This window comes from Gadus chalcogrammus, chromosome 21, assembly GCF_026213295.1.
Source record: "Gadus chalcogrammus isolate NIFS_2021 chromosome 21, NIFS_Gcha_1.0, whole genome shotgun sequence".
NCBI classification, from domain to species: domain Eukaryota; kingdom Metazoa; phylum Chordata; class Actinopteri; order Gadiformes; family Gadidae; genus Gadus; species Gadus chalcogrammus.
Window position 1 is genome coordinate 16,596,969 of NC_079432.1, and position 22,967 is coordinate 16,619,935.

At 43.8% G+C, this 22,967-nt stretch overlaps 1 protein-coding gene across 1 annotated transcript; it reads right to left on the reverse strand.

Annotated features, from left to right (window-relative positions):
• Window positions 1–1,290: 1,290 nt before the first annotated feature.
• Window positions 1,291–9,986, reverse strand: LOC130374995 (cartilage intermediate layer protein 1-like). Its single transcript, XM_056581978.1, has 9 exons — window positions 9,937–9,986; window positions 9,521–9,561; window positions 9,382–9,415; window positions 9,225–9,272; window positions 6,443–6,614; window positions 5,401–5,510; window positions 5,129–5,303; window positions 4,659–4,786; window positions 1,291–1,301 (listed from the first exon to the last, which is right to left on the reverse strand). Exons 2-9 carry the CDS (start codon window positions 9,530–9,532, stop codon window positions 1,291–1,293), a joined length of 690 nt encoding a protein of 229 aa, XP_056437953.1. The 5' UTR covers window positions 9,533–9,561; window positions 9,937–9,986.
• Between the last annotated feature and the right edge of the window lie 12,981 nt (window positions 9,987–22,967).

Below are 22,967 nucleotides of genomic sequence, written 5' to 3' on the forward strand. Positions count from 1 at the left end.
GAGTGAGTGTATAGCGAACGACTTCGAACACAGCTAGTATCTCCAACTCTAACATATTGTTAAAAGCTACGCCATACCATTGCAATGTTTTGCAAGCTAAAAAGTGGTACTAAAAAACGTAAAGAGAAGAAAGACCTGGCGCGCAATTCGAAATGTTTGCACAGCGTTTTGGGGTCGTGGGGGGGGGGGGCCCCCAGCGCGATCTTGCCCCAGCGCGATCTTGCCCCAGCGCGATCTTGCCCCAGCGCGATCTTGCCCCAGCGTGATCTTGCCCCGAGGCCTAGCACAACTAAGCTACGCCACTGGACATATATATATATATATATATATATATATACACAGCAGAGTTCATGTTTTAAGCTTCATCTTGTATTCGGCGTCAAAATTGCCCAAGTCCGTGCCGTCTTGATGGACGTAATAGACGGCTGAGCGATTGTCCGTACGTACTAGCACATGCTTGCCCTGTATAAAGGGAAGAAGTACTCTCAGGCCAAGGTGTATTGCTCTGAGCTCCAGGACATTGATGTGTTCTTTGTCCCACGGGTGTTCCCAACGGCCTCTTACCGTCCGACCCTCCCAGACTGCTCCCCAGCCTGTCTGGGAGGCATCTGTGGACACTAGCGTCCGCCTGGAAGGTGCCCTGCCCAGAGGAACTCCCTGGGTCAACCAGCTGACGTTCCGCCAGGGTAGCAAGGCTTGCAAACATAACAGGGTCACCCTGAGCTTTCTGTGCCTGTACCTCCGTCTGGCCCTTAGAAGGCCTAGTGGGACCACCATTGCCGCAGTAGATATCAACCCCAACATCCTCTGAAAGTAAAGCAGCTCTATATGCCTGTTCTGGCGAAAAGCACAGAGGGTTGCCTGGATCCCGGATACTCTCTGAGGGGTGAGAGATGCCCTCATCGTGAGAGAGTTCAGGTAGAGTCCCAAAAAGGACGTTTCCTGCCTTGGATTCAGGTCGATCTTGTTCGAGTTGACCTGGAAGCCGAGACACTGAATGTGGGACAGTACTGTCTCTGAATCCTCCACAACCTGCTAGGGCACATATGAGCCAGTCGTCGAGGTAGGGCATAATCCTTAAACCCCTCCTCTGAAGGGTGCCAAGGCAGCCGCCACTACCCTGGTGAACACCCTCGGGGACAGGTAGAGGCCGAACAGAAGGACCTGAATTAGATAGGCTTGTCCCTGAAAGGCGAAACGGAGGAACAGCTGATGTTCTTGACAAATTGGGATGTGGAAGTACGCATTTGCCTGCGAGCTAGAATCGCCAATGACATGGCAGAGCCCACGTCACGCGTCATCTGGGCAAGGGCAGACAACACCGTATCCATAAGATCCTTGGTGTCCTGATCACCTGCAACAACAGTCTTCTTTACAGCAGCCAAAGAACCACCAATGCATTTCCGGAGCGAGCAGCAAGAGCAGACGCATTATAGGCCTTACAAACAAGGCGATCAGTCCTGTAACACTCCCTTCGAGGGCAGTGTGGGTCTGCAGTCAACCTCGTGGTCCAGTGGAAGTCAGAGCAGCCATCTCCCTTTCTACAGGCGGCATATCCCCCAACCCGGTCGGCGGTGGGTATGAACCCCTAGCCAGCTTCCTGCAACCTACGTTAAACTGACAAGGTTTGCTCGGAGTCTCCCAGGTTTTCCTCAACATTTGGCAGAAATCTTCTGCCGCAGGGAGGGACACCGTGGGCCGGGACTGGGCAATACCGGCCCAGACAAAGGTCTGGTTCTCAGATATGTGAGTTGGATCGTCGGGGTGATACTCTTCCTGCTGGGAAGAACTTTTGCTCAAAATCTCAGAACGGGGCCGAGACTTTTTAGTTACATCCTGTACGGCAGGTGCCCCCAAATTATGGAAGTTACTTTCCTTCAATTAAGAGAGACCCCAGGTCTCTTCCTCCCTTTACCCCTAGGTCACCTACTAATAGCATTAGTATATTTGTATATTAGTACATTAGTATATGTATATTAGTATATAAAAGTCTCATATCTGAGAGACAGAGTGATCCAACGGCGCCCCCTCGTTGAGTTCTTAAGGGCCAAGTTCCTATCTCGCTCCAATGACTTTAAATTAATTTATTGCAATTCCTTCTATTTGTATGGTTCGAGGCCGCAAATTAAATACCGTATAATGCTGAGGGCCTCTTGGATATAAAAGAGAACCCAGGATTGGATAGTAATCTTTTAATTGGATATCACCTGCTAGTTACATCACTTCCTGTAGGGCTGGATGTTACTCTGATTCATGTGAGAGAGCAGACAACTTGATCTGACGCCAAAGTCATTCTGTGTCCCAACATTCAAAGTGTTTGCATCACTTATTGTAGGACCATGTTGATACATTTTTGTAGCCTGTTGGAATGTTTTTTTCAATTTTTAATTGCATTCACGCTGGAAAAACATTTAAAGCGGCATTAATTTGTCGTTATTATCTTGATAAACAAAAATGAATTTAGAAAAGGAACCGTTCTAATTTCATTTGTTTGAACACAGACGTCCATTGTGCACAGACGTCCGTTGTGCACCACAAAAACACGCCCTTCTAATCTGTCCCAAAGATAAATAAATGTCTTCCCTGGGTCACTGAATGTTTTTCTTTTGAAGGTAAATTAATCACCATGGCAAGAATAGAAATCATCTTATTAACAACCAAACATAATAACAAAATACCCATTCACTAATTTAAGATTAAGAAGTTAAATGCACTCACGCTAGAAATGTTATCAAAACACATTTTAATGCTGAAAATCTTAAAATGTTGCATTTTCCACTAAGAATAAAAATAATGTCATTGGTCATCTTGGTGTGTGTGTATGTGTGTGTGTGTGTTCTTGCAGTGGGTGTGGCGCTCTATTCATCCATTCACCTATTGCAGTGCACACCTCAAGGTCATCAACTCTCATCGCCTGACCATTGTTTGAACCACTCTAGAACTGGATCTTTCAATTGTGACTTCAAGTATATCTTCCGTTTTGGCGTCTTTGTGAGTTTAACCTTGTCTTCCTTTGCTCGAGGATCCTACCTGCAGGCCTTCCTGTCTTCGGGTGTACATTATTCGTTCTCTTGACTTATTAGACCACACCATATTGAAGCTAACAACTCTGAGACACAGAGACAGCTTCAGGCTACCAGCGTCTGTCTCGTACAGTTTGGAATGAGAGTTCGTGAAGGCACTTTTGCGCAAACTTTAGTATATCTTGACTTACCTTCCGGTGTACTTTTTGTCCTCTAAAGCCAAAGTTCCTCAGATCAAGCTTCCCTTGTCGCATGGCCATGATGCTGAAATCACCCGCGCAGGCTGCGTTGCTATGTCGCTGACTGACGTGACATCAATTTGTGTGTGCACGTGCCCCTCGTCCATAGTATTTTAGCCTACTCAATATGTGCAAAAAATAATTTTTGAAAATAACATGGCGGTAATACTTCCATATTAATTGATAAAATAACAGGGGATGGGAAGGGAGGATGGCTGTTTCAGAAGGGGGATGATTTTGATCATTTTAATTCCAAAGGGGGATGCCATCCCCCCTCATCCCCCCTCAACTCGAGCGCAGTTTTTCAGCATGGGCGTTGTCACGGATCCCACCGGAGAGGCCTCTTTCAAAGCTTGGGCCCCCTTAAGACGGCCCAGCCCTTAGGATACCGATCTTTATTTCCTACCCCCTTCTGTCACGTCCGGTATAAAACCTGTACTCAAGCAAGAACGGAAGTGACATCCATGTAGGGTTAATCAGTTAATATATTTATTTCTAAACACAAGATATAAATGATAAAATTAAAGGGTAGGCAAAAACATAAAACATGGATCTCCATGACAACGGATATGTCCATGAGGCAGGCTTATTTTCCTTCCTTCCCCTAGCGGGATTAACGGGGTTAACCCAAGCTTCTACAAGTTTCGGGTAGTAATTCTATGTTCAAGGTCCTGTCCGAACTATGAGAACCGACCAAAGCCCAGCGTGATCCTTCTAGTATTCCAAGATACACAAAGTAGTTATTGTATATCTACAAAGTAGACATAAAATACATATTCCCAGGGTCCCAATATTACCTTAGCTGAAGAGCACTCGTCTCTGGCAAAGAAAGGATGATACCCTGAGCAGCTATGCTCCAGGTTACATAACTCTCTCCAAGGCCAGTCTATGGTCTTATCTTCCCTTAATGTAGCAGATCTCATATATTTCTCGCCACCCTCCAAAACACAGGACATTTGTATCATTTCTGGAATGAGGGAGTATAGCCCCAACATGGGCTTTTTAACTCAAAAGCACATAATGAAAGTAAAAGTGAAACAGGGACTTTTTTTTAAATCCAAAACATAAAAGGAAAAGTTAAAGGGGGACTTTTAAAACTCAAAAGCATACACTGAAAGGAAACCCTCTGGCAGGCTGAATTCTTCATAAAGGAAACATTCTTGCAGATACTGGAAAATAAACCTAAATAGATTTTTTTTATTTCAACTGTCTCTAAGTATCACTGGAGCTCAGCCAACGTGGCCCCCTGTTGCTGTTGCAGCAGCTTCCTCTTCTGGGTCCCCAAAAGGCAAGTTGTCTGTCCATCAGCATTTCTTGGTAGAAGGCCTCGGAGACGTCTCCCTAAGTGGCGACGGCCTCCAGTTCCATTATTGTATAGCCTTATTAAAGGGCTCACCTCGGATCGGACCGGGTCGGATCGGAGTTTCCGGATCACAACAGCATCCAAAGCGTACCTTGTAATCAAGACACCGTCTTTTGGTCTGGTCAGAGTTGCGACAGACAAACCCAGTGGTTGGATTGAAGCTGGAAGAGGATTTGAGTTAATTCATTTTACAAATATATTACATATATATTCTTTGTAAATGCATATATCATGAATTACATCCTATACAGTTTGTTCATTTCTGATAATAAGAGGTGCTTGTTTATTGTTGGAGACAGCTGTTGACAGCTTCTAGCATCCTTATCTTAAGACTAAAACATTGTTATTTTGTGATTTTGAGTCTTCAAACGAACACTGATGTTACTTTAAAGTAAACTAACTCTACAACTCTAAATGTCATGAATGCCATGTCTTACTCTCTGAGGAGTCACACTGATTGTTCCAGGAAGTCTGAAGCCTGTCCTTTTCAAAGTTAAACTCACATGAAGAAGTTCTGCCCTGTAGCCAATGCTGGGGTCATAGTGTCTACAGTGACGGCCTCTATGTAGAGAGGTTCATCGCAGATGGACCCCGGGTATTGTATCCTCAGATGGCTCAGTGTCTCCCAGTCCCCTGTCCCACCTGGGTTGTCCCGGTCCAACCATTTGCTCCAGCAAACTGTGGACAAATGGAGGGAACCCATCTCGAATGAATGAATGAATTCATGAAAAAAGCAGATCAGAAATTCAGACTTAGCCACATGTGCTGTACTCACTGTGTTGGTTGCAAAACGGTGGGTGGCAGACAAAACGTACACGATAGTCCAAACATGTCTGATCCGGTTGGTCTTTGTTCTTGCAAATAAAGCCTGTGGTTGCGTCAGCCCTGGGCAGAGTCATATCATGTGATTGTAAGATACATATTGAATTACCCATCTGGAAGTTCGCCTCTGAATTCACCACTCTACTCAAAAAATGTAACCTCACCCAAACCGTCACTTTGTCCTTCCATGTAAATGTCATATCCTTGACCTAGTTTGCTCTGTCTTCCTTGTCCACAACTACTCACAAAATATATTGATCCCCTCCAACGCTCAGATCTCAGACAACTGCTGTTGTCTTCCTGCCAGTCTGAATCTCCCCTTACTCTCAAAATCCCCGGAGCACCTCGTCGCCACACAACTCCAAAACCATCTGCACTCCAATAACCTATTTGAAAACCTCCAGTCAGGTTTTTGCCCATTCCAGAGTACTGAAACCGCACTACACAAAGTTTCAATCACCTCCTCACTTCGCTGACCCTGGTGCCCTTATCATCCTCATCCTCCTGGACCTGAGTGCACCCTCCATCCCGTGAGCCACAACATCTTGCTCATTAGAATATACCTCGGTGTATATGGCCCCGCACTTAGCTGGCTCCGGTCCTTTCTCTCTACAGATCATACTTTATCTCTATTCATAACCACTCCTTTGCTTCACTCCTCTGTCTAAATCATCTGTCTCATCCACAGTGCTGCAGAGAAACTGATCCATGCCGTCATCTCCTTCCGTCTTGAACACTGCAACTCACTCCTCTACTTCATCAGTGCCAGTCCAATCAATAAACTCCAACTGGTCCAGAATGCTCCTGCAGCACCCCTAACTCACACCAAATCCTGGCACCCCATTCCCCCTGTCCTAAAGGCCCACTGGCTTCCTGTTTCCCATTGAATCAACTTTAGGGTTCTGGTCCTTTAGGGTTCTGGTCCTGTAGGGTTCTGGCCCCTGCATAAATTCCATTTATTATCATTGTTATTATCATTATTATGCAAGACTTACACAGCAATCACCTCCCCTGCCGCAGCAATACTGAGGCCAGTGGTGGTCTCCACCTCGATGCCCACTGGCGTGGGGCAGATCTTGCCGGGGTTCTCGTTGCGCAGCGACGTGAGGATCTCCCAGTCCCCCGTTCCAGACGGGTTGTCCCGGTCAAACCACTCTGTCCAGCACCCTGATGCAGAGCAGAGGGGGTCAACGCGTGTTAAAAGTAAAAGAATTCCCAAATCATATCAGGCCACATCTGCATGTACATGCATGGTATGATGATATAGCAACAGTAACCCTGCGTTCACACCAAAAGATGCATTTGCTGCCCGAACGCGTTGCTGCCGAAGTTTTGACGCGACGCAAATCAAGTTTTGCGGCGCGTAAAAAGTTTTGCAGCGCGTCAAAGGTTTTGCGGCGCGTCAAAAGTTGAAATATTTCAACTCGAGCAGCATTTGACGCGCCGCAAAATACGTGAACGCACCCTCCGCCCGTGCCCGGCAGCGGGCACGGGCATGCCACGCCGCAAATCAGATTTTGACGCGCCGCAAATCAAGTTTTGCTGCCCGTTTTCTCGGCAGCGAATGCTGCGGCAGCAAAGCAGCAACGCGTCTCTACATTCACTTTGAATGGGATCACGACGCGCGTCAACTTTTTGCATCTTTTGGTGTGAACGCAGGGTAATAATAGCAACATTATGTTCGCATTCTTTTTTGCTACATTTGTAAATTCTAATCTCAACCGACATTGACGAGACTTACTTACAGGGAAACCACTTTTAAAAACCACTAATCCACACAGTTTTACAAAAATGGTGTGCATTATAACAAAAACATGAATAAAACATTAGATCTCCCCTCACCATGTTGTGCTTAATAAATAAATTCGATTTTATTTGATTAGCATTTTACAGACAGATACAATGGATAGGACGGTTAGTTAGGTCCACCACCGTTGCTTCTCTCTCCATAAAAGGCTAAAGTCAGTGTTTAATGACGTTGATGTACCTTTGACCATTTCCTATTGAGGTCTTCAACAGGGGGTCCGCAGAGGTATTGCAGGGGGGGTCGCAAAAATTTTGATTGATTAGAAAAAAAGATTATATTCCTTTAAATGCACACACTAGCCGCGTTTACATGGACACTTTTGACCCGATTTCTAATCGTAATAGATCGATTCCTATCATGCGATCCGAATGTACTATATATATGGCATTTACAAAAGTGGTAAGCATACGTTCATATGTCTCTCGTGCACACGCACACCTGACACATCTGGATTGGCTGCAACATTTTTATGCATTTGATTTTAATGAAAGCCCAGCAGGAGAGAGCTTTTCTCTGCCTGCTCAATTAAGAAGGACAGCACAGCAACGTCAGTTTCTAGTCCGGTCTTTATATCTACCCCCTCCTCCGACGCAAAGGATACGTATTTGGATGAGAGTGCGCAGCCAAGACTGTTCGGAGAGAGAGAGAGTGCTGTTATGCGAGGTATACTGTACAGAACGCCGGTCTTTATCAGGAAAATAAGCGATCAGCAGAAAAATTGTTTGCCAAAGACGTTGACGTCGCTTAGCAACCGGACACGCTGGGGTTGATAAGTTACCGGACTACTTGCGAAGTGAAGAAAGACACTAACAGGCATCAATAATTTTCGTTTCCACATTTATGTTTTCATAATGTCCATTTGAATAGCTTTTATGCATGATTAAATGCAATTGACAGACATTGTTGACCTTGGCAGGTATCGGTTCATTATGTTATGGTATGTTAATGAATGGCAGTGGCATGGCCACCCTACTAGCCGCGTTTACATGGCACATCTGATCCGCATAGATTTCTATGCGGCATAGATCTGTTCCTAAAATGTGTTCCGAATGTACTGTATACATGGCAGTAACAAACTAACAAAAGTGTCCGTTATGTCTCTCGCGCACACCTGACACATCTCTGGACCGGCGGCGGCATAATGGATGTCTTATATCACTATCGGGGATTTTAAATTTGATTTTAATGAAAGCACAGCAGGAGAGAGCTTTTCTCTGCCTGCTCCTTCAATTAAGAAGGAGGAGGACAGCGCAGCAACGTAAATTTCTCGTCAGATCTTTATATTTATGCCTACCCTAAGCTCCGCCGCAAACAAGAGGAATTTGGATGCGAGTCCGCAGCCAAGACTGGTGGGAGAGAGTGGTCTTACGGGAATTCAGTGACCAGGAATCCTCGAAGGTCCAATTGCGAACTACTGCAGCTGCCATCTCTCAGTATTTTAACGTTCAGCCTGCAAAAGTACTAGTAGTAGCATACTCATTTACAGTTATCTCGGACGCGCGCGGACACTAAGCAAACACGTCATTAATAAACACCCATGTCCCGTCGCTTAGCAACCGCTGGGAAACGTTGAAGACATCCAGTTTGTAAAAAACTGTTTAGAATTAACGCTTGTTGTCAAGAAATCGAGAACCAGCGAGTGAAGCTCTTATTCCCGCTCTCCTTGCTTGACCGCGATCTAGCATCTAGGATTGATTGCTCTTCCTTGGGTCCCCGGATGTTAACACTGAATTTCATGCATTGAATTTCGCAGGTGACTTTGGCATGTTGAATTTGGGGACGTTGAAATAATTAAGTTTTATTTTTTAACGTTGAATATTTATATATATTATGTATTCAGTAATTTAAATTCACTGGCTTTATATTTTCAAAATCCGATGACACAGATTTACTTCCATAAAGCATTATGTTCAAATTTTTTTTTACTACATTTGTAAATTCTAATCTCAACCAACATTGACGAGACTTACTTGTGTTTACAGAAGGCCGACTTTGCTCGGATATATCCTGAGTACTTACTGAAAAATAAACAGGAAAACAACTTTCAGTACAGATTTGTCAAGAAGATAAGCATATTTAAGATAAAATAATGATACCGATGCCAAATTACTAATATGGCGAATTTACCGGTCATCAAACCAGCCATAATGAAAATGGGGATCTGTTAGATAAAATGAAACATACATATTATAAACATCCGTTATGCTACATAGATATTTAATGACTCTTGAAGTAATAAAGTCTAACAATGGAGGGTGAACAGTACCAACTGGAACATGGCTGCAGATTATCTTGCTCTTCTAATACCTAAGGAGAAATCACATTTATTGCATAGAAAAAATAATCTCAAGGGTTTTATCGTGCACTTCTGATAAATAGCATATAAATACATAAAATGTAAGCAAACAAAGAACAATCTCTGATATATCTAAGAATAGAGATAAATCACACAGATCCGGACCTGGATCTAACTGATATATATGTGGTATATCTAAGAATAAATCAGATATTGTAGCATCATCATTTCTAACCTACTTTCTACAACTCATAGTTTCAATGAGCTTACTTGACAATAGCACTAGCTTGACATAAATACCATCACAAAGAACATTTTTCAAGGTTTCTATTACACCTATTCTGTCCTTATCGACATAACAAGGGGTCAAAACATGAGACACTCACCAAAGAGGCTTTAGACAGTCCGGTTCTAGCTGTGCTTAACAGTGCAGAACCTCTCTGGCAGAATGGCAGAAAGTCTTGGTTTATATAGGTTTCATATTTCCTGAAGGAAAACGCATGACACCGATTTGGCAAATGCCCACAGCCAATGGCATTTGACCACTGTGATGGAAAATCTACATGTTACGTTCAGGTTCTTCTAAAATGTAAATCTTAGTGTTTCGTGTGATGTAATCTGTTTCACATTCCATTCTTGGAATCTTGCTATTCTGCAGGGTCGTCTAAAATGTAATTCTTAGTGTTTCATGTGATGTCATCTGGTTTCACATTCCGTTTCCGCGTTGTATGTAGTTTGGTTTGGGCCTGTTTTACCCCTGGGGAGCGTAGAGAAGCAAAGGGTGATAAGGAACAGCCTCAACCACCTTCTTAACCTCTGAAGAAACTTCAATCAATAGATTAACATATGGTTAACAAGGGCTTTTGTTTTATTGGAGGCCAACTGCCCTCAAGGATCCGATCTAAGTGTATAAAAGCTCCTGACTTTAGCTTCTCAGTGGACTTCTCCCCAGCGTACCTTGAGTATGAAGTAACACGCAAAGAGAAGCTCCCATCTGAGGCCTCAGATTATTGTAATGTTTGCCTGTTGTGTTGTTTGTTGATGCATGTTGTGATGTATCTTTGTTTGTACTTTTATTACAAATATATATAACCAGCAATTGCCTGCAAGTATTGTGTGCTTTTTGCATCTAAATATCTCATCTGCTTAGACGCAATATCTGATAGAGAAATTGCCACGACACCACCCCCAAATTCAAACTATTACAGTTCACCCATTTTTAACAAAGGTGGTTGATGGATACAGTCAACTTGGACATTAATCAAAGTGAATAGTTAGATGATTGGATAAATCACATCAAACTCTATATGATCTAATTCATGATATATGCATTTACAAAGAATATATATATATATGTAATATATTTGTAATTCAAGCTACCAAGGGAAGACCTTTCCTAATCTTTGGGACAGAATAGGAGGATGTGTTTTTGTGGTGCACAACAGAACAGTTGATATGTTTGCATTGCTTCCGCCCAAAGGTACCTTTCATAAGTCTATTCAATCTGATTCCCGCCCTAGTGGTGTAGTGTTACTTAGAATATAGAATATGTATACAATGGTTGACCTGGTTGGTGCCTGGTATCTGGTATCTTGCATTCATTTGTGCTGGCTAACCTGCCTGCAACAGGACATACATTTTTTTCCTGGGATTCAGGGTGTTGTTTTGGGTCTTTGGTGCTCCCAAACGCATACAAACTTTGAAAAAGCGGCAGTCCGGAGGAGGAGAAAGGGATTATACTCCCGGAGCTGAGCTGCCGGACTGCCGCCGAGCTCCCCCCGCCGGAGCTGCCGGACTGCCGCCCTGCTGCTCCAGCGGGGGGAGCTCGGCGGCAGTCCGGCAGCGCAGCTCCGGGAGTACAATCCCTTTCTCCTCCATGTCGCGGTTCAATATGGCCTTTACCCAATTCTTCTCAACCATGGCCGAGATAACCCCCAATACGATTCTTTACTTGTTGTGGAAGTACCTGAGACGTCAGACGCATGATTCATAATATCTTTCGAGGCGCACATAGCTTTCGGCTGTGATATTAGATATAATATTATATAAATATTATTAGTATTATTATATTATATGATATTATATAGATATAGAGCTACAGGAGTCCAAAAACGGCAACAATCACTTCTTCTCCATGCTGTGGTACACTATGACAGCTCATTGGTCACTATTCAGCAGCTCATTTGCATTACAGACCCCAGAAACAGAGCATTTTGAAGGGACTGAAAGAGAGGAATTGCTGTAGGCAACATTATTGTTCCTAAAAGCTATTTCCAACCAACAGTTTCAAAAACATGTTTCTGGAACTAATAAACTATGTTTACATGTTGGGCAAACACCATAATATGTCTCCTTTAATCAAAAGGAAAAAGGGTCATGACATCAATAACAAAAACTGACAAGGGAACCAAGGGATTGATCTGTGTATGTGGGGTGAGACTAAATGGATTGGAAAAGTCTCTAGAAATCTGGTGGACTGGGGAGAACGAACACTTAACAACATAAAGACAAATTCAGAAAATGACAAACATATGGCTGGCCATCTTGGAGTCAACAGTAAAATATTTCCAGTATTTGTTGGTCAATAAATTCCAGATCAGTCTTGTTCTGGAATTGAGCAATCGATCCCAGCAGCCCCTGTGTTTGAACCACCGAGTGTACCATAGCATCCGTGGTGTAACTCATTGGTTTACACATGGACATTATGAGCCTGTGGATTTCACGTTATTGGCCTTGACATATTTTGTTCCATCTTTAATATATTTTTCATTTAATAAAACTTTCAAACAGGACTTCTCAAAATAAATAATATTGAGAGGGACTAGCACCTCAGATATTCACAGAATGAGGACAAATGCGTTTGCTTTGTATTTTGAGATTTTACATTTCCCCCTTGATTTAGGGTCTGGTTTGCATCCAATCACTGAGAGTAATTAATCTGGAGTTCGGATAAATTGACACTGTTTGCCGGTTACAGGGTTAAACTAAAGGGGCTTGCTTTCACACCAAAAGAGAAGTGAATGTTCTACTTGGGTTTCTCCTGTGAGGTTGCCCCCTGCAAACCGCAAACCTTTCTCGTGCGAGTGATTCAGTTTCAAGCAAATTCGCTGGAAAGTTCTAATATTTCAACGCAAGCGTAAGACCACGCACCACCACATGCTTGTTTTTTGTTGTGTAGTTTACATGTAAAATTGTTGGACTCTGTTGAATTAACTCTGCACATACTCTTCAAATACTGTAGATAATACTGTTATTTTCAGTATGCGTTGCATAAACCTTGGCATCCGTGATGATGAACAGAGGCCGAGGCCCTGGAGAAATCGGTGATGACATAATCTCACTATTTCAGCACATTTTATTTTTCCACTAAAATATAATCAAATAGTCTTTAAATTAACTTAGAACAGCAATCCAACCACTTATTCAAGATTCAAGATTCTTTATTTGTCGCATGCATAGTTATACGTGTACAACAAGCAGTGAAATGTAATCCTGAGTTCGCTCCAAGACTGCGCTGACACTCAATTTGATACATAAATTTAAAAGACATATAATCCTAAACAGGTTTCAAAATACATAATGATCAGAACATAGTCCAACAACGCCTAGACTCCTAAAAGTGCTTGCTTAAAGTATAGGGCCGAAAGTGCTGGGTGCAATGAACAGTTTGAATTTAAAAGAGTTTTCTGATTTAAAAGCCTAATGGTTTGTGGATAAAAACGTATCTTAAGTCTCTCTGTTCATGCCATGATGCTCCTGTAGCGTTTGCCTGATTTCAGAGGCTGGAATAGGCTGTTGCCAGGGTGGGAAGAGTCCTTGATGATCCTAGCCACCCAAATTCAACATCTTTTACTATAGAGGTCGAGCAGAGATGGGAAATCTGATCTTTCAGCTGCTCGGATTACTCTCTGGAGGGCTTTCCGGTCTATTCATGGCTGTTCCCATACAACAACGCTATACACTTTGTCAGTATGCGTTCCACTTTGGCAGAGTAGAAGGAGCGCTGGATGGCTGGGGAAGCTCCAAACTTCCTCAGCTGCCGGAGATGGAAAAGGCGCTGGTTTGACTTTCTGGCCGTGGTCTGGATGTGGAATGGAAGGTCATCTGATATGGTGACTCCTAGATATTTAAAACAGCTCACCCTATCCACTGGAGCCCCATTGATGTTAAGGGGGATGTAGGAATGCTGACCCCTCCTGGTGATGGTATTTAGGCTGTGACTGGCTGTGCAGTCATACGTCTATAGGGAGTTCAACAGGGGGCTGAGCACACACCCTTGTGGGGCACCAGTGTTAAGAGTTATGGGACTGGAAACATGACCGAGTCATGACTGAGTTGATCGAGATGGTCCTCATTGCACAGCCAACGTGTGGAGCTGACCTAGTCCAGCATCTGCCACGGTTTAGCAGGGAGCTCGGACCTTGTAGTAGGAACGTCTTTTGAAGTCAAGCTATTGAGTTGACAAGCGTGACATGACCTCACTAATTCTCTGCTTTATGATCAATTCCGGGCCACCACACTTTTGTTCTCAGTCTCGTTTTGACTACTCCTTGATGTCCTTCATGCGCTAACATCAGCGTCTGTTGTCGTGCTGCCTGAGAAAAGACGATCCGGGTACCTCTCAGCACTATTTTCCCAACAGTGGAGAGCTCGGTCTTGACGGTTTTGTAAGCCAGCTCACATTTACTCCAGTCACCTGTCTCGATACCGCTCCGCACAGTAGCAAGAGTGTGGTCCTCTGCCGACAAATTATCCATTTGTCGTGGTGTGAAAGCATGGGGCAGTGCATGCTGAGCCACGTAGTAGACGTGATCCTCCATGGTGCCAATGTGTACGGACAGGTTTACTTTGAGGCGTGACAACGAATCAGCTGCATTCTGTGGGCCTGGCTTATACACTTCTTTGAAACGATAGGGTTGCAGCCACAGAGCCCACCTTTCAATTCTGGCTGGCGGTTTGGACTTTGGCGAGTAGATGGTTTCGAGTGGCTTGTGATCCGTCACCATCACAAACTCTTTCCCGTAGAGGAACACATGAAATTTCTCACATCCCCACACAATGGCAAGGGCTTCTCTTTCAGTCCGAGAGTAGCGACGCTCTACGTCAGATAAAGCTTGGCTTGCGTAATAGACAGGGTTTAGTGTCCCATCACTTTGCTTCTGGCTCAATATTTCACCTAATCCCACTGGACTGGCATCCACAATCACATGTGTTTCTGCATCCTGGCTGAAATATGCCATGACATGTGAAGTGGCCAGCTGTTTCTTTAGTTCCACAAATGCCATTTCCTGCTCTGACCCCCATGTCCATTTGCAGGGTTGCCTCATGAGCCTCCTCAGTGGTTCTGATGTCGTTGCTAGATTAGGAATGAACCTCCCACAGTAGTTAACGAGCCCTAGGAAACTCCTCACCTCAGCCGCATTTGTTGGCCGACGTGTGTTCTTCCCTGCCTCATTCTTCGACTGAGCTGCTCCTATGTCATTTTTGGACAGTACATGACCCATAAATTCCAGCTGTGACATCCGGAACAGGCACTTTTTGCTGTTGACTGTCAGCTGTCTCTCTTGCAGTCGTTGCAGGACTTGGTGCAGTCTTTCATCATGCAGTTGAATGGTCTCAACAGAAACGATGATGTGATCTGATGTGTTGTCATCAGCCTCTTGTAATGCCACAACCCTGTGTGTGAGAGAAACGTGGTGAGCGACCTAGACTCAGGTGTCAGTTCCATCGGGTGGTATCCCCACTTCGAATCCAACTTTGAAAACACTGTGGCTCCCGTCATGTCCTCCAGTATTTCATCTTTGATGGGGATAGTGTGTCGTTCACGCACTATGGCTTAATTTGCTCTGCGCATGTCCACACACAGTCTTGGCTCTTTCTTCCCATGTACAACAACGAGCGGCGAAACCCATGGTGTTGGTCCGCTCACTCTCTCGATGACATCCATCTCCTCAAGTTGTTTGAGTTTGTCATCCACTTGTTTCCTTACACTGAAAGGTATTCGGCGAACAGGCTGGGCTACCAGCTTCACACTGCTGTCCACATTCTTTCAGTTTTACCAAGGCCATGAAAACAGTCATTGTATTTCTCCTCCAAGTCAGCCGTGAAAACTGCGGTGTCTTTTGGTGGAATAGTATTCGCCGATACGAAGCAATCCCAACTGTACAGCAGTCTTTCTCCCCAGCACACAAATATGTGCACCTTTAATCACTTGGATTTTTGCATTGACAGTTTCAGTTTTTTCCATTTGCTTTAAAATCAGCCACGAAAATCCCTTTCACATTGGAACTTTGTCTCTGTCACGATATTACATGTAGCCCCTGAGACTATCAACATTACCACTGGCTGCTCAATCACCAGTACTGTTAGTGTTCCATCCTCAACACGATCAATCACTGTGAATACATAGTCATCTTCATTGTCACTGGATTGTCTGTGTGTTTCTGTGGTCGTTACACTGTTTATTTTATGTGTTTTCTTCGTTCTACACATTACAGCAAAATGTCCTTCTTTGTCACAGTTATTGCACTTTTTGTTTTGTCACTGTGCACTCACGACTTAAATGACCGTCACGTCCACACCGGAAGCATTTCATTCCATGCTCATCACGTGGTGACTGATTCTGATTTGTGGAGACTCTGGGTCTTACCGTTTGACTCCTCCCTCTCACAGGTCTCTTCTCCACAGCATTGACAGTCAATTTTCCCATTCTTGCAGCCTGGTGATCTGCTACCTCCTTTGTCCGTGCAATATCCAGGAGCCCTGGACGTTTAAGGTCTTTCTCCCTCAATAACTGTCGGCGCAGCGTGTTTGAAATCCGTTTGTCAATAACTTGGTCACGGATAAAATCATCCTTGTTATCCCCAAACTCACACGTTGCTGCCATCTTCTTTAATCGGCTCACGCAACTGTCCATAGACTCCTCTTGTGCTTGTTCTACTTGTCTAAACATATGTCTCTCATAAGGAATGTTCTTCTGAGGCGTGAAGTATGCATTTTATTTGTTTACCGCTCCGTCGTAGTCGGCATAATTTGCAGTGCCCTCCAACGTGAAGAATATGTCCTGTACGTCGGGTCCTGCTAAACGAAGCAGTAAAGCCCTTTTCCGCGATGCTTTGCGGATTCCTGATGCAGCTAAATAGAGTTTGAAACTATTTATCCACTTCTCCAAGCGAACAACGACATTAGCCGACTCACTCAGCACATTGAAGGGACCGACCACCGGTAAACCCAACGACATGCTTGCAAAATAAGCCATTGCACTACATTTAAATCATTTCTCACAGCTGTCTTTTATAGGGTTTGACACAAATTTCTCTGTTTAAAACAAATGAGTAATTTTTTTTTTTAATTAAAGGAAACACGGGACATATGTGGATGTTGAAGCATACGTTGACACCCTTCAATGTTTTGCTCTTGCTTGTTATATCGCTATTCTACCACTTGATTTGGTTCGTATGCATGGCCATAGCTGTGCTTATATTTACACACATTCCTAAGTATAGGTACATTTTTGTAAATTCCTGACTTTGCATGGCAATGTTTGTATGCACTACTTGAGGCCCCAGGCTTGTAGCACTTATAGCGTTCACGTTTGTCTTTGTGGGCATTGCTCCACGACGAGTCGGGGAAGACTTATTGGCTATTCATTGTTATTGTTAGCTACATTAGCTTCTTTAGCAATCAGCTCGAAAACAAACAACAAAACTTTACATTGTATTGAACGCACAGCAAGACCGTGCAATGCATCAATCGGTGACCGGACTAAAGCAGCAATGTAAACAAGTGTGAAAGAGCATTTAAAATCGACATTAGAAAGACCAACGAGGCACAAATACAAAGAAAATACATCTCGTTACGGGATCGGCCATCTTTGTTTGTCAAGTTGTACGGTTATCCTCGCGGAACTTGTTGGACTCTCAGAATTCCTAGACATTACGACCAAAAGGGGGCGTGCCTCTGTGAAAACTTGCAAGAAAGCTGGGAGATTTCCCACTTTGCTACTCGTGTGGGTGGTGTACGAGGTATCTCGAACACACCATTAGGCTTCCCGGACTCCTATAGTATAACGCAACGGTGTGTTGTGGATGTGTGGAGCTCTGTATGAGCAGTGCTTTATTTTAGTTAATCTTCTGTTCTGAGTGAGGATTAAGCTTCTCAGTATACACAGTGTTTGGCCATTTCATTTTGCTCATTTTTAACACTCATACACAATGACGGTACTAAAAGAGTACTTGCTGTTCGAATTCCAGCTGGAACAGTGCTAAAGTGCTATAGTACAAGGACACCCTGCTCATCTTATTGATAACCAGTAGATGTTGAGCCATCTTCCTTGCTCCGTCATTAAGGCTAATCTCCATCAACAGTTGCAAGGCTTCATCATAAGTTAACCATTAGGATGGCCTTTCTGTCACGGTCATTTGAGTTTAGAAATACTTATTTTCATTCATACAGCATAGATAATGATCACACATTCTTAATGTGTATATATAATGAAGTATGAGAGTAGAGATATAGATTCCTTTAAATATAAGGTACATTTATCCCATAGTATTAAGTCAGTGATTGTTAAGAACATTATGAATGAATATTTATATACTGTATGCATGCATAAAGAGTAAATACTTCAGCTAGAATTGTTATGCTGTTTGTTTGCTTTGAGCATCACCCCCTCTTGCATTAATTTAAACCTTTTTTCTTTTTCTCTCTCCCTATCTCTCTCTGGAAGGTCTGGAGACACCAAGTTATATTGAATCTGGGGATACCAGTAACTAATAGAGGTGACAGAGGGGTAACTTCTCCCCTCTGGTGGGAAAAGCGCAGAGATTCTGAATCCTTGAAACGCAGAGCAGCCTTCCATTGTTTCCATTAATCTACTTCCCAATATTCTGTGGCCGTGGAGACCTATTTATAGACCTGGGGATGATTAAGTGACAAAGTACTTTGCCACAAAGGAGAACGAGCTCATTTGTTCTCTCATTCCCCTCCCCTCTTCATTTTTCATTCCTTTTGCTCTTCATCCCCTGGTATCTCTATCCTATGCTCTCTTTTCTTTTCTCTACAGCCAAACAAACACAACCACTAAACATTTACTATCTGCTATTAGTTCATTTAACAGACACTTTCATCAAAAAGGGACTTACATTGAGCTCTTCTTTCACTCTTTTGCTCACGCGTATGTTTTATAATGGCCTCATTATGATTTATGTGACATGATTCCCCGTGAAATCATAGAGTTTAACTCAGCCTGTGTGGATTAGTCATTCAATAAGCATTCATTTTTGCTGCGATTTGGAAAGCTGATCAATTCTTTTACGAAGATGCAGGAGCAGGAAATATATGAAAATCTCCTTCTAGTCTTATTCCTCATTTGTTTCTATAATTATTTGTTTATGTGTTTAAAATACATTTGTATCTCTAACCCTGCATTCAGACAGCTGGCCCCTCAATAGGCCCAGGACAGCAATCGGTCCCTGTGTGAAAGTAGAGCATTTGACGGTAGCCAGAGTGAAATATCCATGCATGCACAATAGATTGATGAGGAGGAATCATCGACAAAGGAGCCGACATGACCCGTGTGGAGAACAGCCTGCTCGCCATCCCTCAAGCCCTCAAACTGTTCACCCGGGCTGGATCTCATCGGGCTTATCCAACACGGCTTATGTAGAGCTTCTCCCTGTGTTTTTGTGTGTTGGACATTCCAGAATGCTATCTGGGCAACTCCAAAGTAGCAAAGTGATCTGCAGGGCGCCATTATCTGGTGTTTTAAAGACCCTTCAAAAAGCCCTGATAAAGAGGTGCTTCATCAAGCCCTGTGTCTCGGAGTGACAGCGGTGCATGGGGAGCGACAGTAGCTCAGGGGGTAGGGCTGGTTTACTGGTCACTGTAAGTTTGCTAGTTTGGATCCCTGGCTGTCGAGGTGTGCCGAGGTGTCTCTGAGCAAGACGCCTTACCCGAATTGCCCCAACGAGCTGGCTGTCACCCAGCGTGTTTGACTCCGCCGTCGGTGTGTAAATGTTTGAAGGAATGTTTGTAAGTCGCTGTGGATGAAGGGATCAGCTAAATCCCCTAAATGTAAATGTAAAATGTAAATGTGCAATCCGATCAGCTCACTACAGTGATTAACTGACCAGCACACAAAATGACAACACCTCTGTCCCGTGTGTACAGCCAATCGCGTGGCTCCTGCATCAGCCCTCACAGTCAGTGGTAATGACACTAATCAGGGACAGACGTCATCATTGATTCGACAGCCAAGACAAACTAGTCGTTAGAGGCTCTCGACATCACAGGCCCTTGGATGTTTTTAACGCAATCTGTACAAAGATAGACAGGATAGGAACTGATGACACTTATTTAAGAGCTTTAAGGGCGATTTCGTTCATCAGTGCCTGGAGGAGCCATAGCACTTTGTAGAGCAGATTATTTAATAATGATAAAATGATAACGTTATTATTGATGGTGATGATGAGGACACGGTTGTAGTAGTTTATCACTGTATGTTGTTACTCAAACGGGGTTGCTACATAGGGCATGTTACAACTTAAGAGTGTCTGGGCATGGGACAGGCCTCCAGCTTATTGCCCGCGAGGTATTTCTGGACAAGGGAAAGCTTCGTTGAGACGTCCTACATTGTTGCTCCTTTTTCATTGTGTCAAATGCAAATGGTTTTGTAAATGCTATAGATCTCCAAATAAGATCAGAGGTCGAATGGTAGGATTTAAACGGGCCCGACCTCCCTCACATTATGACGGAACGAGTTTGGGCAGTAACCACACTGGCCCATCAAAGTATTCTCAGTTGATGAATTTGCATATTGATATTGCATATTCTGTCTTCCTCATTGTGAGGATTACTCCATCCTTGCTTTAATAACCCACAATTACTAATGGGAGACACAAACACACACACACACACACACACACACACACACACACACACACACACACACACACACACACACACACACACACACACACACACACACACACACACACACACACACACACACACGCACACAACCAACTGAACTATTTCTGTCCGTCAAACTGCCTCCCAAGCCGGGTCGTTAGAACCCCCCCAGTGAAGTAATTGATTCATTAATTATGCAAATAGGAACTCTGTGTCCAACACGGGCTACCAATTTGGCTTCGGTCTACCCACACACCCCCTCCGTTCACATTCACAGTCCTGCATTACGTCCATCCTGCTCCTCATTCCCTGGCAATGATCAGGGCCTGCCGCTCATCTCTCATGAGATGTGCTCTGCCCAAGCACTCTTGAGCCTTTACAATGAAGAGATCCTGACATTCATTATTCAGGGTTTCTCATTCCTCTGTACTGATGAACGACCCTCATCGTTACAACCTCAAGTGACACTGCTTTCTAACCCACGACTCACCTCCTTCACCTACAGTCTGGCGGTCTTTTTTCTTTGTACAGACCACAATGGATTACACTGGAAAAGGTTGTCTTTTATTGGTCTCTCGTGGCTTTTCTCTCTTCATTCTTCAATGATGAGAACCATTGACCTGCTAACCTGCCTCACAATCACAATAACTCATGCTAATGTGGACGTGAAAATACTCTCTCTCTCTCTAATTCTTGTAGAGCAAGGCACTTGGAGGAATCCCGAGGAATCCCTTATCCTAACAACCGACCACGCCGGAGGCACCATAAAAACGATGCTATCACTGATCAAGCCCCCTCCAGCCACGGCTAGCTTCCCCCCCCCATAGTGTTCCCTCCCCAGTCCCCGCCTTTATATGACGGTGTATACGCATGTATACATTTGATTATGACTGTTCTTGGGTTGGCATGTAAGTCTATCCATGGTGGTATTTGTTCTTCTATGCAACGACATACGAGGGAATGGGAAATGCAAATAATGGTTGTGTTTTCCCGTCGTAGCAGTGGGGTTGCATCCCTAGCTTGTGAGTTCACAGCGTGGGCCAAACAATGGTCCCAAACAAAGCATTTTGGTGTCGATTTTGTAGCCTCGGAGCTGCCAAAGTTCCCCACTAAAACGTCTCATTAGGATGTTGGACTGCAGCAGCAGAACTCTCACGCCTGCTATAGAGTGCGTGTGTGTGTGTGTGTGTGTGTGTGTGTGTAGGTGCGTGTGTGTGTGTGTGTGTGTGTGTGTGTGTGTGTGTGTGTGTGTGTGTGTGTGTGTGTGTGTGTGTGTGTGTGTGTGTGTGTGTGTGTGTGTGTGTGTGTGTGTGTGTGCGTGTCTGTATCTGTTTGCATGCATGTGTAGATTCACAGAATTAAATTGGACAGAAATTTAAATAATGTAAAAGATGGGAGAACGAAAGATAATATATTACAGATATGATATAACAATGTGAATAATGTGTTCCTTTGTCATTACAAATAGATAAAGTACTTTCCAAAAAAACAAACAAACAAACAATGAGTGCTATCCATCCTCATAGACCAAGTTTATTGATAGTAACACATACAAATAACATGACCCCACACATTGAAAATTAATATGCTAGATGGCATATATCTCTGATTGTGTTAGGGAAATTTCACGTCAACGTACAATTGTTTTCTGCAAGTGAAGCCCACCAATAGCACATCGACAAAACATAGGACCACTTTGATATTCAATTCAATTTGATTTGATATTTTAATAAAGCAAGTCATATACAATTGTCAATCTCCTTTGCCTGTTACTGGTATATGCACCTTACCTGGCCTGCATGCTTTAACAAAGACATATACCCTCCACTGCCAGAAGTCGAGAGAAACATGTGCCTATTTGCATTCCCAGGTGTATTGTATTACTGGGTCTAAAACTGCGGGAATAAAACAACAAGGTCAGGGAAGAGAATCTGAGATCGTTGTGAGCCATTGCTGGCTTCAGCCAAGCTAAGTGCTTTCCACAACGTCTCAAAGCCCCCCAGGATTAAGCCTAATGTGCGTTGTTGTGCTGCCGGAAGAAGAAAAGAAAATCTCTGGCATTAGGCAGTCAATCAAAGGCGACTCTTTTAAAATACTAATATGGGATCTGCGAAAACCAGACCTATTCAGCTACCGTCATGTGTTACGGTCTGTTGCTGTGGGACTAACATTCCACACATCTATTGTATGTGCATGCACACATGCACACACACACACACACACACACACACACACACACACACACACACACACACACACACACACACACACACACACACACACACACACACACACACGCACGCACGTGCGGTCACAAACACATAAACAACCAACCACACACACACACACGCACACACACACACACACGCACAAACACGCACGCACACGCATGCACACACACGCACAGACACACAAGAGAAAGAGACAACGAAGATGGAGAGACATAGTGGAAGTAGAAACGGAGCAGCCAAAAGATGCTACAGAGTGATGCAGTGCAGCAGGCAAT

What these genes read in the sequence shown, in the direction of transcription:
- LOC130374995 (XM_056581978.1), bottom strand. An exon ending in TCGGCCTTCTGTAAACACAA is followed by an intron (nt 6,615 to 9,224) that starts GTAAGTCTCGTC and finishes GCTCTGCATCAG; the next exon opens with GGTGCTGGACAGAGTGGTTT. An exon ending in ACCGTTTTGCAACCAACACA is followed by an intron (nt 5,304 to 5,400) that starts GTGAGTACAGCA and finishes ATTTGTCCACAG; the next exon opens with TTTGCTGGAGCAAATGGTTG.